Source organism: Hydra vulgaris, chromosome 09, assembly GCF_038396675.1.
Source record: "Hydra vulgaris chromosome 09, alternate assembly HydraT2T_AEP".
Taxonomy (NCBI): Eukaryota; Metazoa; Cnidaria; class Hydrozoa; order Anthoathecata; family Hydridae; genus Hydra; species Hydra vulgaris.
The window spans coordinates 37,853,145-37,872,500 of NC_088928.1; the positions used below are offsets into that span (position 1 = coordinate 37,853,145).

The 19,356-nt window shown below is 26.7% G+C and overlaps 1 protein-coding gene across 6 annotated transcripts in view; it reads right to left on the reverse strand.

Moving 5' to 3' along the window:
- Positions 1–19,356, reverse strand: part of LOC100213192 (histone acetyltransferase KAT5) — a 51,162-nt gene that overhangs the window by 3,352 nt on the left and 28,454 nt on the right. For all 6 annotated transcript variants that reach the window (XM_065805610.1, XM_065805608.1, XM_065805606.1 and 3 more), the window contains exons 4-9: positions 10,420–10,709; positions 10,068–10,325; positions 9,796–9,885; positions 9,389–9,529; positions 9,213–9,306; positions 8,581–8,740 (exon numbers count right to left, since the gene is read on the reverse strand). In XM_065805610.1, coding sequence (XP_065661682.1) covers positions 8,581–8,740; positions 9,213–9,306; positions 9,389–9,529; positions 9,796–9,885; positions 10,068–10,325; positions 10,420–10,709 — 1,033 coding nt within the window. The remainder of the gene's footprint in view (positions 1–8,580; positions 8,741–9,212; positions 9,307–9,388; positions 9,530–9,795; positions 9,886–10,067; positions 10,326–10,419; positions 10,710–19,356) is intronic.

Genomic DNA, 19,356 nt, shown 5'->3' on the forward strand with positions numbered 1-19,356 from the left:
ATTGCATTTCTTGCACTGCCTTTGTTGTTGTTTTGTATTTGAACCATTATTCATTTGCTTCCAATTTTGTAGATTTGATTTAAGCCAATCTGTTTTGCTTTTTGTTATTCATGAATTTTCTCCATTTTGTTATCTGTCCGATTGTCACATTTTCTTGTCTTGGCTTTATAAATTTCTTTACCACATCAATATCTTTTTTGTGTGTAATTGATTTAATTTCTACATTTGCAACTTCTTCAGCTCTGCATATGCTAATCACTTTTGTTAAAGTTAAATTCGCTCCTTTTTGAAGTAGATTATTTAGAACTTTGTCTGATTTGATTCCGCCAATTATTTTGTATAATATAAGACCATCTTGAATATTTTCAAATTCACATGTTTGAGCCAGATTTTTTAAATCAGCCACAAAAAAATCAAATAATTCATTAACATCTTGTTTTCGCAAGAAAAACTTTCTTCTTTCCAAAATCAGAGTTCTTTTCTGTAAACAGTATTCTTTGAATCTTTTACACAGTTCTTTTAGCACGATCAATTTCATCGTTATTTTCTATTTTATTCCAAGTCCATATGTTGAATATTTCTCTTTACCGATAATAAATAAGAATGTCAAGTATTGTTTTCCTTCAGATTTATGTGACATTACTGCTTTTAGACACAAAAGTTCTGGTACCATGTAATGTTTCATATTTTTATTTATAGGAAAAATAATTGCTTTAATGTTTTTCCAGAGGGAACTGTTTGCATAACAATCATTGCAAGTGTGATTAAACAATTGGGAGAAATTAAGTCAGAGTAACATGTGCAGCATGGTCATAATAAAAGTGGAAATCTTTCAGAAAACTTTATATTTCCATTAAAAGGAATAGATAAATTCTTAGAGTTAAATAGGATTTTTTTGGAAGATACTGATCATCGATCAAATACAATAAGCCTTATATTATCACTATATAATATAACGAATACAAAAATAAACAATTTTTTTTTAAATTGAGAACTCAAATTTGTATATTTGTTCTATTTAGAATTGACTTTATATTTAATAGGATTTATCTTTTAGTAAAGTGATTTTTATAAAAAATTACTAATAATAAATGTTCATTTTTTACTTTTTTGTCTCTAATTGGAGAAAGTGATTCATCATCATCATCATCATCATCATCATCATCATCATCATCATCATCATCATCATCATCATCATCATCATCATCATCATCATCATCATCATCATCATCATCATCATCATCATCATCATCATCATCATCATCATCATCATCATCATCATCATCATCATCATCATCATCATCATCATTATCTGTTAAGAAATCATCATCATATCATTATCATCATAAATGTTCTATAATAAAGTTTTGCATTATAATCTTTCCATCTGCTTATTATTCCATATTTTATTATGCAGATGAAGTAAGAAAAAGCTATCCTGCATCAACAGGTAGTCAACTGGATAAATAACTAAATGGCTGTCAGAATCTATTGACAGGGATGGACTAAAAAAAGCTTGAGAAGACAGTCGAAAAATTCCATAAAGTTTTTATTTTTCTGACCAAAAATTAAAGATTTTTGTTTTTATCTGTTTTATTTTAATTTTGTTTGTAATTTTAATATATGAATTATGAAAAGTTGTACAGTTTTGATTTCTGAATAAATGGTTAATAAATACAGTTAATAAATACAAGAGCGTATGAATATCTTGATTATAATATTCACTTAAGTGATAGTTATAATTAACAATAATACATGAATTAATATTTATTCATTACTATTAATATTAGTTATAATTAAATTAAAGATAAAATTATTTAAATAAAATATTATAATGAAGAATTTTTCAATCATTATGATAACATACATTCATATTATTTTAATGGTTGATTAATTAATTATTATGATACATAACTATAGTTTAATAATGGCCTAACATTCATGTAAACCAAATTGGCTTTTAAATATCACAATAACAATTGTTAATCATATTTGAAGTTATGCATCTTCAATGGCATGCAGTATGAATATTCAATAATTTGCCATTATTCTCCAATATTATGCCGGTGTTGGGCATTTGCTGAACAATACTGGGCTGTGATTAGCCATTTGAAACCATTTCTGGCCCAATATTGGAACCATGATTTATTCAGTAATTTGCCAATATTTTCCCAATAAAGATCTAATTTGCGCTCCCCAAAATTTGCCTAATATTTGAAGCAAATATCGGCACAATATAGAAGCCATTAATTGCCCAATAATGGCCCAAAGAATATGTGCTGGGTTGTATTTGTTTTGTATAATTTGAAAGTTTGTGTACAATTTTAAAATTATTTATTTTTAAAGAGATTAGAAAGTTGTCAAAATATTTTTCCTGAAATCTATGTAATCTCATTTCTTAATAGCCAAGTCAAGTTTTCCCTGAACTTTATTTGAGAGTATTGGTGGGGAAAACCTTTTCCTATAGGGCTGACAATGTGCTAGAATGCATACTTGGTTCTTTCTCAATGGCAGTTTTACTGCACAAAGTAGTTCTGCACAATTTGTATGTTATGCTACCCAAGAATCACTGATATCGATCATAGTTATGTACAGTTTGATCTGTTTGGAAAGAAGTGAGCTGTATTAATCATTTTTTCAGAGCAAGCACACAAACTTTTGATTTTCATCATGAATTTTTGCTTGATTTGGCATTGTGACAATTCACTAAATTTTACTTCACTTAATCAAATTCTGCCTTTTACAAAATTTAACTTAAATTTATATTGGATTATAACCCAATTTACCTTACAAATTTTATTAATTAAAAACTATTAAAATCAAGGAAACATTTAAATTACAAGGAAAATAATTTTTTAATAATTCTTTACTTACTAATTATTTAAATCAAACTTAATGACAATTTGAATTTTCGTATTTGATAACACAGTCCAAAAAATGATTTTTACTGTTGAGTGAAAAAAGAGAAAAGGAACAGACGAAAAGTTAATCTTAACTTGAAAAAGTTCAGTATAATAGAAGCATAAAAATTAAGGAAGTGATAAGTTTTTTTATTGATAAAAAATATTTAAGGAGAAGTAGAGAACTAGACACATGTATGAAAAATCAAAGAATTTAGAGAAAAACTTAAGAAAATATTGAATTGTAAATAGTTTATTAATATTACTGAGAATTAACTTTTTTACATGGGCTATGAAGGCTATTTGTCATTTTGGAGAATATTTTTTTAGTTTTAACAGAAAGAGAATTCAATGAGCTAATTAACTGGTTTGTGACTGACTTAATGCCATACTTGTGTGTTTGTTTTAGAGGCAAAGAGAGACTACAACAAGATACAGATCGAAAATTTTGGCTATGAATATCATTTGTGAATTTTAAGTAGTTATTGAAGCAGCTTAGCATGTTATTGTGGATAATGTCTTACACAAGTACGCAATTTGACAATGAGATAAGTTTGCCAAGCTTTAAAATTTTAGAAAGATTATACAGTCTATACATAGACTTATCAGACATATCAGAATTAAAACTGTTAAGTTAAAAATTAATTATTCTTAATGATTTATTTTGAAGATATATTATAACGCTCTTGTCATGAATAGATAAACTTTGTATCACCATAGCGCAGATAGGAATTAAAAATAGAAAACATTCACAAGGGTTCCGTAATCAAAAAAATACAATCAACAAAATCACATAAAAACAACCATAATATGTAAAGATTAAATTTATTTGGACTGGTTCTCCATAAGGTCCTCCAAACCTTTATATTGGTCAATTACCTTAGTTATCTACATTTTTTAAGTTATTTATCTTAGTCAATATAAAAATATTTGTTTTCCTCACGGTTCTTCTGTTTTAAGAGAAATAAAATTTTTTTATTTTTTATCTATGTATTTTTGGAAAATCTTTTCAACCATTTTTTAGCATTTTTTATGCATTTTGACCTTGGAAAGTTTTTACATTGTAAATTCTTAGATTTTTACAGTAAGCATAAGCCAAGTCAAACCACGTTTTAAATAGCAAATCAATTTTTTGTTCTTTAAAATACATGCACATGTACCAATAAAACAATTATAATAAAAATGTTGGTGTTACTAGTAGAACATTCATAGCCATTTTTTTGAAAATAGTGAAGAATATTACTATTTAACTTTATTTATGTGATGAGTAACATTTTGAGATATAACTAGTTGAAAATTAAAAAAATTTAAACTAAAACTGACATAAATTCTTAACCGGTTAACCAATCAGACCGAAATTTTATCCAGAGCGTGGTGTGGCAATAGGCTATATAATTTTTATCAAATTGTATAGTGGTTCTCATTCTAAAGGTGTTTTTTTAAGCACATAAGGTGTTCTTGGGTCAGCTAGGTTTCCATTATCAGGATCTATGATAATTGTGCAGTTTTACACTATTAAAAAAAAAAGGTTAATTTTTGAATGACAAACATACTTTAAGGCATTTTTGAAAATTTAGTAAACAATTTAAATTTGAGCTTTTGCACAACTTTTTAAATTTTTTAATAAGTTACACTGACCCTTTTTAAATATTACATTGAAGTAATAAACATTTTGAAGCACCTGATTACTTGAGTTATAAACAGAATAATTTCTAAAAAGGTTAAAAGTTGTTTGAATATTAAAAACTGATGGTAGAAAAAAAAAAAAAGTATATTTTATTAAGATATTCTTAAAAAAAACCTCTAAATTAAATAAAAAGCTTTATACGCTGATGTGATATGTACTTGCGACACCACTGCAAATAAGCGATGTGCTAGTCTGACAGTTTTATTAGCTTAGAGCATTGGCTCTGGTCAAGCCAATTAATTTGTTAATCCATCATAAGGTAATTCAAAATATGCAGCCTAATAAGTTTCGAACATTTATATCAAGCTCATTTCAGGCAACCATTGCTTAGTGATGGATTGGATCAATGTTGTTTACAGGATATTCACATTTGACATTATCAGTAGCATCACAGCTGTACCCTTTTTACTACTCAATGCAAATACAACATAAAACATACTAACTTTTACAAAAAAGTCAATAACTTCAGATAAATCTGATTGGCTGTTAGGGGTATAATTTATGAACTTCAAAGAGCATTATAGTTGTTGGTAGTTAATTCATGCAAAAAAATCAACTTGTTACAGAAACAAAGAAACAAAGTTATTTTTTAATATAAGTCTTTTGAATAATGGTAAAACTAAATATATAAAGTTTCTGCCAGTTTTTCTGTAGATATAATTATAAAATTATTAAGCTTGATATTAATTGTGAACCAAAAATTTAAAAAAATATTTGGTTCACAAACAATGTCAAACTCTGTATTTTTATAGTTATATTTATATCTTCAGCAAAACTGGCAAAAACTTTATATAAGGAAGCAAAACATAGGACATTTTCTCTAAAATAAATCAACTTTTTATGCATAACATATTTTGTTCAACATGCAACTTTTTTTAAAACTGGTTTTGAAAAATTATGCAAGTGTATTTTGTTATTTTTTTATGTTCCTGATGGTTTTGTAATTTTTTGATGCCATTTTTGATAGTTGAATAAGTGTCAACTTTTTTTTTTACCAAGTTTACTTCATGCATTTATTGAGAACTATTTTTTTTTTTTTATTCAAATTATGTTTTATGTGATTGTGGTATAGAGGTAGAGAGTCTGCTTCATAAATAAGTTTGATCATCCCCCATGTCCCTGGTAATACAGTTCTCAAATTGTTTCTTCTTGGTTAAAGTAATAAAGTTTTAATTTTTATGTTTTTTGTTTTGTTTACATGTTCTGAATAGATTAAAATGGCATTTTTCAGGTTGACCGATATTTAAAAAAATACAAATATAAACCAAAAATGTTTTTTTGAATGGGTCTTAGAGTTGTGATCATTTATGTAAAAACATAGTGTTGAACATAATTTTCATCATTAATTATTATCCTCATATTACTTAGATTTTAATAGTGGTTGGTGTAAAAGTACACCAAACACATCACACTTTATAATAAATAACTATACATATATTGAAAAACCTTATATTATGTTCTGAAAAATGTATACCATGCCTATACAGCATTAAGTAGAGACTTAACTTGTCCGCTATGACTTTCTATTTGCTACCCAGATATATATAATGTGTAATTCATAAACATGTTTTCAACAAGTATTTTATAAAAATATATTTACCAAAATATTTTATAGCAGGTTTTCGTTTTGATAAAAGCAGTAAACCTTACTTTCAAAGCTCATGCTGCTAATTGCTGCTTGAAAACTGAATAAAAATGAGTCATCAACCATCTAAAATTGTTGAATGAATTCATCCTTAAGAACTCCACCATTAGCATTTGGGGTTATAAAAATTATAAGGAAAATGATACTTTTTCTGATAATCACAGGATACTTCTTCTTAATTGAATTATCAGAACAACTTATTCACTTTCTAGAATCAGAATATGAACAACTTCAATTCATTATTTTTTTATTGACAATGCTTACTTAATCTTAAAAGATCAAATTGTTTAACAAGTGCACAAACAACTTTGATTACTTTTGCATGAATTATAATTGTGCTACTAATTTATTTTATAAATGCAGGGCTCAAAAAAACAAACTTTTTTGTTCCAGTCAATTTGCCCAATAAATACCTAATGCCGAACAGACGGAATACCGGTCTGGTATTCCACCCCAAATCCGAATCGAAAGACTGAATACGGGTCTTTCAGACCAAAACACCCAACTATCTGACCAACCCAAACTTTCTGACCAAAAGATAGAATACCCGTCTAAAACAGACCAATACCTAAAGCCAAACAGACAGAAACCTAAAAAGCAGGCCAATAAAACCTAAAGAAATGCAATCGAACACCATTCCTGACCATGCTTAAGTATTTTGTTTTTACAACTTTACCACAGCAGTTTGTTTTAACAACTCAAGGCATTACAAAGATGCGCTGAAAATAAAAAGAAAATTTAAAAGATAACTTTTCTAAAAAAAGATAATCTTAAAAAAAGAGGAAAAAACATAAGCTCAAAAAACTAAAATTTGAAAAGAAAATATATTTGTATTACATTTATTAAAAATTACTATACTATGTGAAATGCTTTGTAAATTATTATAAATTATCAACATATTAAATACTTAAATTATTAAGTTTACTTATTACTTTATTAAATAAAGTAACAAATTAATTCTAATGATTGTTTACAATCATTAGAATTAATTTATTACTTATCAAAGAATATTATACGTAATTACATTTATATAAATATATATTTTTTAATAAATCTTTATAAACTTTTTCTATGATTACATTTATAGACACATTTTATAGCAAAAAACTTTAGCATAAAAACAAATGTTATGAAACAAAACTCAAATTTAATTGTGTAATAAAAAGTACTGGTTTCTATAAGCATTAAAAAACTATTACATTACAATTTTTATAAAAAAAATTCAAAAGGGGTTTTTAAAGCTAAAATATTCGTTTAAAATTTATAAAAGCCAACATCATCAACAAAAAGTCATTGGACAAAAAAGAAAATAAATACTGAAATATAAATTCAAATTAATAATTAATTGCAACATTTTAACATAAATGATAAAAATCGGGCTGCTTAATTCAAAAAAAAAAATTAATGCTTAGGCGTCTTTTAAAAAATGAAATAGCTCAAAAAAATGACGTATTTTGTTAACGTATTTTATTAACATAGCTGTGTTTTCAACTTCATTTTCTGTTGTTTATAAAAAATAAAAAGTTCAAAAAATAAAGTTTATATACAATACTGAATTTAATCATAACTTTGGAACAACTAAAATGATTATAAAATAAATGCACACAAAACATGGGTTGAACAAAATGACTGATAGACGTCGTTTTTTACTGGACAATGTCTGATATCTGATGGCTATTTTGAGCCCTGTATATGTGTCGCTAATTTATTTTATAATTGTGCCACTACTTTATTTTATAATTGTGCAGCTAATTTATTTTATAATTGTGCCCCTAATGCTGAGGTGCCCCTAATGACGTGTAACTAATCAGAAATACAGATGAATATTTTTTTTGAATGTTTTAAAATTTTATTAAAAAGTTAGTTCCAAAATTTTCTATTTTTATGAATATTTCGTGTATTTTTTCAAAATGTATTCTTTATGTATATATCTTTATATAAAATAAAAAAATTTCCATGATTGTAAACAAATAAAAATAACCATTAATTCAGACTATATTCTCTTACTTTTACAAACTGAATAATAAAAATAGAAGTTACAGATAAAAATAATAAACTACCTACCCATAGTCATTACTGGGCAACATCTAAATGCTATCTATAATTCAATTTTTTACCTGTAGTACATTGCAAATTGAATAACGTATTAAAAGTTTTCATGAATATATAGAAGCTGAGAGTATTTAAGAATATTGAGTTGTAAAAATACAACTGTAATAAATTTTACATTAATTAGGTAACCCAAAAAAGTACACCCAAATATTACATGGTAAATTGTATGCATAGTATCTATGCCATATAATTAACAGAACACATTTTATATAAAATAGCAAATTTAATGGTCATACTTTATTGTGATAACAGGAGTAGCACCCTCTTCACTTTTTAGCTGTAGTAGTATCTCCAAGATTGTCTGTGACCAATAGCTGCGATAGGATAACAAACCTAAATCTGAAAGTGGCTTTTCAGGATGTCCAGACTTTCCTTCAAACTTTGAAAGCTCATAACCTAATACAAATTATAACCAATGTAACCTAATACAAATTGTAACCTATGTAACCTAATACAAATTGTAATCTATGTAAGCTAATACAAATAGTAACCTATATAACCTAATATAAATTGTAACCTAATACAAATTGTAACCTATTTAACCTAATACAAATTGTAACCTATGTAACCTAATGCAAATTGTAACCTATGTAAACTTATATAAATTGTAATCTATGTAACCTAATAAAATTGTAACCCATGTAATCTAATACAAATTGTAACCAATTTAACCTAATACAAACTGTAATCTAAAACAAATTGTAACCTATGTAACTTAATACAAATTGTAACTTGTTTAATCTAATACAAATTTAAATTTATGTAACCTAATACAAATTGTAACCTATATAACCTAATACAAATTTTCCATGTGTGATTAAACTAATAAAATGTTTTACGATCCAAAAATTTTGTAAACATAACATACTGAACTCTATGAGCAATTTTCCTAAACCATTTCGTTGGTATTGTGGTAGCGTTAAAATACATGCAACATTATAGTCTTCACTTGACTCCTTTTCCTAAAATTAAAAAAACAACGAATTGACTAAAAACATTTTTCCTATAGTAAAATATAATAAATCAAAGTATTAAATAAAAAACCTTTGAAAAGTAACCAACAATGTGAAAACCTTCACTGTCGAATTCTGTCATAACATAAAACAGAAAGGGGTCAGTATCATAGTATAATGTCTTGTGATCAAGAAACAGTTTTGCAAGTAAACACAGGTTTTGTGAATAAGCCTGTAAAAAATTGTTTTATTAATCTATTTAATTTAATATTTTTAAAATGTAATAAAAAACATTAAACATCTACTTTATTATAATTATTTACATTATTATTATTACAAACTAACTGATTCAAAAACTTCATTGTATTAAATAGCAAATCAACTTCTTGAAAAATTAAGCATCATTGTAATGACAAATATATTTATTAATCTATCAAAATAATAGATTCATAAATTAAAAATCAATTCTAACAACGACCAGTGAATTTATTTAAGTACTTTGTGTTTTCTTCCATCAATCTCAAAAAAAGATGTATTATCTTTACGGTATATTTCATTTCCAGGAGGGTGAAAAAGAGTGCATTTTTCCTAAAGCAAACATATATATATATATATATATATATATATATATATATATATATATATATATATATATATATATATATATATATATATATATATATATATATATATATATATGTACATATACAGTCAAATCAAACAAGAAATAAAACTATTTCATTACATGCATAAAAAATTGATATACATACCCTATGTCTTCTAAGACATGTTAAACTTTTCATATACTTTAAACAAAATTCACATATATAAATACACGGTAGACGAGTTAATTCAATTGGATAAGGAGCAAAGTACCAGGGTTTGATTCTATGTTTACCAACCTCTATCATCTCAACATTTTTTACTCGTGTTATAACATCATCATGGTGTACTGTCATACTTCCTCCGCTACGAAGGCTGCTTGTTTTATTTTCAGAGTTTTTTGAATATGAACTCTCATTTTCAAACTAAAAAAAACAACAACAAAAAAAAATTTAATAATATTAAACATAACAGCTTAACTATTTTAAAACTACATTTAAAATAAGTATCAAATTATACATTAACTTCATCTTGAACAGCTTTTCTCTTTCTACCAAAAGAACTATTTGATTTATTTCGCACAAGGGAAGATGTTGGAAACTGAGTTAGATTAATTCCATTTACTTGCTCAAGGTCAGGTGATCCAGGTAAGCTTACTTGGTTTGGATTTTGTTTTGAAGTATTTTGATTTTGTTTTGATGACACAGACTGTTGTGATAAAGTTTTTTTTTTCTCTTCTGTTTTCGGAGGTTGTATTTTTGTCAGATCAAGACGATCAATATTAACCCATTCATCAAGACGTTTGTTATCTTTTATATAAAAAAATATCTCCTTATTAATTGCTAATTGTTAATAAAAGAAAATAATATTCATATATTTCATATTGTACAAAACAATATACTGCAGTTGTTGACAATACAAAGCTATATAGAGCAAAAAAGGGACTTAAAAAGGTCTCAAAAAGGACTTAACACTAGAACTACGGTTAGGTCATTTTGACCGCAAAAGCTCACATTAATATTTTCCATAAAAATTATTTTTTAGCAGTTTCCTTTAATGACAATTATTTATTTGACCATTTACACCTATAGTTAAAAATGCTTGTGTAAAAAATTTCTGCATAAGATTTTGAAAGGTGCTATACCTAAAACTCCGATAAGGTCATTTTGACTGCTCATAATTAACTAAGAGAATAAGGGAAACATAATATTAATGATCATAATAATTAAAAAAAACAAAACACAAATGCAAGGTTTAAATGTTTTAAAAGTACTCTAAACATGTATAAGCCTAAATGAGAAGTCAGACAAAGATGGCTGATGTCAAATGAGGCATTTAGAACACTTGAACTGAACACATTTCACAGTAGAACATTTACCACAGGTAGGTCTCAGGCATAATGAGCAAATATCTGCAGTCTTGTTAATGCATATTTTTGGTTTGTTGTTGATTTTTGGTGAGAAGGTAGAAAGTAACCGTTGACGTCGTCTTTTGCATGTTATTAAATTTTCAACGAGCATCTTCAGATATTGCCTCCTTGATCGACATTACCCTGTTACTTCTGAAGAAGTATGTTAGGGATGGTGGTCCCTAACATACTTCTTCAATATTTTAAACTTGGCCAAGTTTAAAGTATTGAAGAAGTATGTTAGGGACCACCATTGGACTCCAGATTTGACAGAATAGACTTTGCACATCTGGTTAAGTGAATCCACACCACACTTGGTTTCATTGTAGAAAACTACAGTGTTGGGTTTACTCTTCCTACTACCTTCTTCACAGTCCCATATTCATGTCTTGATGACACAAGAAGAACATTTTTGGTTGTCTTTACTTTATATGAAATCAAAAGTACCCCATTATTTTCACGGAAGAAGGTAGGGTGATACATGGATTTTCCCTTTACATTATGAGCTATATATGGAATTTCACATCGGTTACTTCTTACTGTTCCACCAAACGTGGTTCTCTTCTTTTTCAGAGCCAAAATAAGGGAAAACGGTGTGAAAAAGTTATCTGCAATAATATTGTACCCTTTATTTAAATATGGTTCTGCCTGTGTGAGAACGACATATTCAGCCAGTGTTTCACCAGTCCTTGCATCACACATTACCTTCTGCATAAAATAAAGTATATAGTCTCGTGCATTTACCAAGATATGGCATTCCACAGAGGAAGTATTTTGTGCCCGAATCTGCTAGAATCCAAAATTTAATGCCAAACTTTTCTGGTTTATTGGGAATATACTGTGTGAATCTGCACCTTGATTAACTCTTTAGGAAGAGTTGCTCAACCACTTTAATATTTTCAGCTGGAGTATAGTGCCGCTGACAATTGGCTGTGAATAAGTTTTTCACAGCCAATTGTCAGCTTTCAATACACCATTAAGTTCCATTTTTAGCTTTTAAAAGATCACTCAAATCAATATTGTTGATTCTTCTGGCTCTAAATCTGATTCACTACTCTCATCTTCAGACTCTACCAAATTCTCATCAATTTCACTTACATCATCATCAACTGATTCATCACCTGATTTGTCTTCACATATGCTTGGCTAATTCTTCTAAGATATTGCGTGACATAATGTGTAAAATAAACTCTATTATAAATTGAGAAACCTTCCTAATGCAAAAAAGTCAAAATCAAGTAAGAAATGATTTTGTCGTTACAGTATAATGACTTCTTACTTAAAAAATTTATATCATTTTATATAAGGTTAAAAATTTGAACTAAAAATTATGTTTGAATATAATAGCCCACTTGTTTAATTATCTCAACACCATGAATAAATTGGATATGGTTTATGCTAGCATAAAATCTGAAAATCGTACAGCTGCTCAAATGCGATATCATTTCTATTCAAAGGTAAGCAAATTTACTTTTACAAATAAATAATTATTTATCATTGTTTTATTATTTAACTGGAAGCGTATGTATATGTTTTTTGCTTGTTGTTGTTGCAAGGATGCATTAAAACAAAATATCCTCAAATCGAAGATGTTATACTTTGGCCAATAGAGATACATCAGTTCCTTAAATCGAAAGGTCATAAACCAAGTAGCACATACGTTGGATCTGTTGCAAATGTTACAATTAAAATGATTTTAGACAGTCTATAAATGAGCTCACTTATCATTTATGTTAAAACTGAAGAAATAAATGATCAAAATAATGTTGTTTTTTCTAATAATGTTTCTTAATTCTACAAAAATTTGAAATATATGATTAAATTAGGCCTTATACAAGTCACAACAATTGAGTAAGCCACACAAGATTTACATGTGTTTAGACAATCCAGAAGTTTTGTAGAATTGCATTTAGAATTCAACTTTTTTTAAAGTTATATATATCCGGTCAAAATGACCTTATCGAAGTTCTAGGTATGTGAAATTTGCCATAGTTTTAGTGTTAAAAAACTGCAAATTATGAGTTGAGAAAACATGAAAGTTTAAGAGGAATTAAAAATATTGATGTAAGGAGAGAAACAAAAGATGAATAGAAGGTTTGAGTATGAGAAAACAGTTACAAGGATATATGGATACAACATTTCTGAATGACAAGTTATGCAGTGTCAATTGAGTTTTGATTGATGGAACAAGTCAATTGAGTTTTAAATGATAGAGCAAGTGATAACAGCTTGCTTGAAAAGTAACCATAGGAGTATTTCTGCACACAAAAAAAGAGATGCAACTTTATGACAATGAGAGAGATGCTCAAGCTTAGCCCCTAGAGCAGGTTCAACTACATTGGTGTATAATGGGTTTTTAGATCTTGTCTAATTGAAATAAGGTATCATTAGAAAAACCAAAAACAATATTTTACATAAATGCAAATTAAAAATATATTTAGAGGTAGTCAATAAAATCAGGCATAAAAAAATGGTAAGCCCAATAGAGACAACCTTAGCAAATGTGAACTTAACCTATTGATTGTATATATGGTTTCCATGAATGGTCAGCAGGGCAAGATAATGAGAAGACATAATGTGAAATATTCAGTAAGAGTGCTGCCATATCATTAAGTAGTAATGAGGTTAAAATTCAAGCTTTTGTTGTGTCTTTTTTTCATGCTCTTTTTTACACAAAGATTTGCCATGACTGCAAAAAAATTCCATCAGATGCCAGATGAAATGTTATCTAGCCTTTATGCCAAAATCATTAATGCATGCATAGGTTTTTGGATTTGTTTTTATTTTTATATCTTATGTTGTTTTTTAAGAACACTTACAGCAACTTGAAAGATAATAACAGAAAACATAATACAAAAAATAAAAGATAACAACAGAAAACATAATACATAAAACAAAGTAATTTTTGCATCAATAGACATTGATGCAAAAATTACTTCATTTTGAACTACAACTTCCACTTACAATCAAAGAAAAAAAAAAAATACAAACAAACAAAAAATCAAAAAAATATTTTTATAACTTAAAAAAATAATAAATGTAATAAAAACATTTTATTTGATCAAAATACACAATTGTTATTATAAAATAAATTTTATTTTTCACTTAAAATTTAATTATTTGAATTAATAAGATAGTTTACACCTTTTAAAAACTTTATGATCAAGTAGTTTACTTTTTGAATAGACCAGAGGAGTAACAGGCTTTAACTTTTAGGTATCAATAGACCAGAGGAGTAACAGGCTTTAACTTTTAAGTATCAATCTGTTAGCTTTTAGATTTCAAACAGTTACTCTATATCTTTAATTAGTTGTTTTATTAATTTGTTTCAAAAACATAATAAAGAATTAAAACTAATTCAATATAGTTTTTATTAAAAAAAAAGTCAATGTGCTTAAATATAATATTTTTATATTATAATAATGAGATTAGTATTATTACATCATTTTATTTATATGTATCATCTGGCCATGTTAATTTCATTATGGAAAGTTTTAGTTCTGCATTAACAAATTAAGAAAACAACATATATATATATATATATATATATATATATATATATATATATATATATATATATATATATATATATATATATATATATATATATATATATACACTATAAGTTGAATTCAATAAAAAGGCAGTGTATAACTATTATTATTATTAAATATTATTATTTATAAATAAACTTTTTTATATATAACTATTGTGATTAGCCTCGTCAGGCATAAATCATTAAAAAAATTACATAAAACAAACCATTAAAAAAGAAGACATTAAAAGATGTAAAATATAAAAATCAAACAATTTAATTATGATGCAAGCTAAAATTTTGCAAAAAAAAAATCTTCAAGTTCTTGTTTTCATATTTAATTCTGTTGAGAACATAGATGATGGTCTGGTATTTATTTCCAAGGTATTTATGTATGAGGATTTTAATTGGTAAAGATCTCAATTTTAGTTTGTAGGTATTTTTGTTTAGTTATTGCATAACTCTGATGTCTTGTTTTCTAAATTCTTTCTGGAGTTCCCAATTAATAATAGATACCTTAACAAAAATAGATACCTTAAATGTTATTTTATTGTTGAGATATATTATTTTTTGAAAAATTATCCAAGAGCAACTATTTCAGAATACAAATTTGTAATACTCTTTAGCCATTTGTTAAAAAAAGAGACCTTAGAAACTATTAAAGAATACCAGACCAGAAAATTTAGGAAAACCCTTGAGATCAAAACAACCAATTTTCTTTTTAAATGCAACTCTATGTTCTTGTAATTTCTTCATTTTTTAACCAATGGTTATATTATATAATGTACTATGTTTAATAACCATAGTACATTATATAATTTCAAGTTCTTACTCTCAGTGGTTCCTAAAAAATTTTCATTTAAATTTTGACTTAAATTATTGTTTTGATCAATTTCTGTAATTTTTAAATTTACATTTTTCCTTGTAAAACCAAGTCTTAAAAGATTGAAAGCTAAAAATAACTAACTTAGTTAATCTTCAGGTGATGAGTCTAGATACATAAATAGAAAACTCATATTATAATTATAGAATACCAAGATCTCAATTACAAATAATAAAATAATTGGTACCTGCCCCAGCAAAAAGTTGGGAAGTGCAGTAAATTTTTTAAATTTTAAATTAGATTATTATATGTGTGAATACTCTCATAAAAAAAAATCTTATCTACAAAATACGTGGTTTTGTAGATTTTTTACTTGAGTGCTATAAATATATATATATATATATATATATATATATATATATATATATATATATATATATATATATATATATATATATATATATATATAAATATATATATTTATATATATATATTTAACATAAAATTACATAAAATAAAAATTTTAATGCAATAATTTAGAGTGTAATAATATTTTTATCAGTTAAGTAACTTAACAACACTTACACACCACTTAAGATGCAGTCTGCATCTTAAGTGGTGTGTAAGTGATGGAGCCTCAGTTGCTCACTCAGTGTGTTTATGTGTTTACCATCAAAATGCTTTACTCCTTTTCTATGCAATAAAAAAAGATATAACTTATAAATATTTAATAGAAAAGATATGCTCAAAGTTGGGGAATCTAAAAACCAGCCTTTATATTTTATCAGTTTCTCTGGAAAAAAAAATTTGATATTATTATTACTTTTAAGATTACAATATATAATAAATTATAATAAATAAAATTGTTTTTAACCACTGGTGACAAAAATTTGGCACAATCTTTGATAAGCTAAAACTTATTGAATTTTTAGTTATCCAGTCTTAATTTTTTAGTTATTTTGTTTATAAAGTGTTACTTATCTTTTACTGAAAGTTTTGTTTACTTAGATTAATTAAAAGTCATCCAAAAATGAAGTCGACTACATTAATTGAACAAGTGTACAACTATTGTAATTTGCATCCTAACGCTAAAACGAAGAGCACCGTAGAGTATTTTGTTGCCTCTAATCACTCCAAAAGAGCCATTAAACGTTATATGGCAAAGTGGAAGAACAATGAGCCAAAGTCTCGTAAGCCTGGATCAGGCAGAAAACCAAAAATTATGACTGCTGGGAACATCAATCGCCTGAAAGGTCTTTTGAACAACCGGTCTGGAACTTCAACAAGAAAAATTGCAAATAAATTCAAGTGTGATCATTCCTACATTGTAAAAACAATAAAAAACAAAACAAACATTTGTTATTTTAAGAAAAAACAAATCCCTGATCGCACTGAGAAACAGTTAAAGCAGTTGCAACTGAAGTGTGGAAGAATTTGTCGCAAAATCAGAAACCGCGACTTTGTCATTGACGATGAGTCTTATTTTACATTTAAACATACAAATAAAAATTCGAATGTTGGATTTTACTAAGATGACGCAAAAAATGCACCAAAAAATGTAAAATATAAGCGCAAAAGCAAATTTGAAAAAAAAATTCTTGTGTGGATTACCATATCCCCTCGTGGAATCTCGAAACCATTTATTGTTCCTGCGAGACAATTAACCAAACAGTGTACAAAAATGATTGCATCATCAAACGATTGATTCCTTTTATCAACAAACATCACAGTGATGGTAATTATGTATTCTAGCCTGACTTGGCCTCTTCACATTATGCTAGAAGTGTGACCAATTACCTTGATGAGAAAAATATCTGTTATGTAACAAAATTTGATAATCCTACATGTGTCCCAGAATTACGACCAATTGAAGATTTCTGGTCAATCCTTAAAGGCTACGTGTATGAAAACATTGGGAAGCTAAAAGTGAAGATCAGCTGCAAAAAAAAATCCATTCTTGTTTAAAAAAAATTGATAAAAATCTTGTACAAGGCATGTGTGAACATGTATACAAAAAAATTGATGCAGTACGTTGTAATGGCAAGAAATCATTATTGCAGTCCCGAAAATAAAAAAATAATATATTGTTTAATATTCTGTACAATATTTTTTGATCATTAAACTTTTAGTTGTACAATTACTGTCTGTGTTTATTTTGTGCCAAATTTTTGTCACCAGGGGTTATATGATTTGTAATATTTCAAAAAATGAGCTCATAAATGTTTAAGTGGTTTATAGATGTTTATGGTTCGTAGATTTGGTCCGAGTTGTCCAGGAACAAATGTCCTACAGCTATTTCTTCTTAAAGAACTTGATAAGTAAGAATTTGAATTGAAAAAGAATTGAAAAATAAGATTTTAATGATGAGTTAAGTTTTAACCAGTGCACACTGGGCCAGGTGGTGGACAAAACCTAAAAAATAAAAATTTAATATATTCAGAACCATATATTAAAACATATTTATAATACTCTACTTTAAAGTTTTGAAAATTGTTTTGAGTATAATAGTATCTTTTAAAGCCACAAAAATTATTTGCGGTTTCATGTATAATGAAAAGCTCTTTTTTTTTAAAAAAAGGGTGAAATTTTTTTTTTTTATACATAGCTATAATAAACAGTAACTTTTAAAATTTTATAAGCTTACGGGATTAGTTTATATATTTAAAATATTTAACAGTAAAGCTTTTCGAAAAAAAATCTAAAATAAAGATCAGTCTTTATAATACACTTATAATCTGGCTTTAAAATAACGAGGTGAATTTTTAACATTTATTACTTTTATTTTGTACAAAAAGTGTCATATAATTTAGGGAACCTACGAGAACCTATATTAAATACTTGAACTAGTAAATGTATTATGTATACAACCAATTTGAACTAAATACATTGCCCCTAACTTCCCCTTTTGAGTTTCTCTAACATTTTAAAACAATGACTTGTAACTTATGTTATTTGCTTGAAATTAACTTTTATTTCTTGTAAACAAAAATACATGTTATTTTGTTTGTTATTTAATTCAATACAAATTGCACTGTTTACTTAACAACCTTTTTGTTTTTTTGTTTAGTAATAAAATAAAAGTTGGTGACATTTACGGAATTTTACAACAAAATAATCTTGTTCCTAATGAAATACCATTCTTTTCATTGAAATTAACTGTTCTAGTTTCTGCAGATATTAAACTGAGTGAAAAAGTATTTTATTTAGCCATAAATTCCTTCATGCAATAAAATTAAAACTAAGAAGTGAGTTTAAGTACGAAACTGGCACAAAAATTTCTGAAATTTGAAATAAAAACCCCATTAAACCTGCTTAGATATAATCACCTGATGAAAATTTATCATTAACTATTAATGGTGATATATCAAAATCAACATACCAGCTTCTAAGAAATGGTGCTGAAAAAAAAGGCTGCTACATATCCTTTATATAATGGTATAGGATCTTCAAAAGCTAAATGCTATCCCAAGAACATTCAAATAGATGACTAGTCAGTACAAATATCACTAAGAGATCATCTAAAACACACTCTTAAAAAGCTATGTGATATACAAACTACTGTGCTAATCACAATGTTAAGGAATTAACTAAACTAACGTTTGTATACAAGGCTGGTTTTGATGGTGCTACAGGATATTGCGTTTACAAACAGGTAAGTTAAAATGAAAATAGTGATGTATGAAGAGTGCC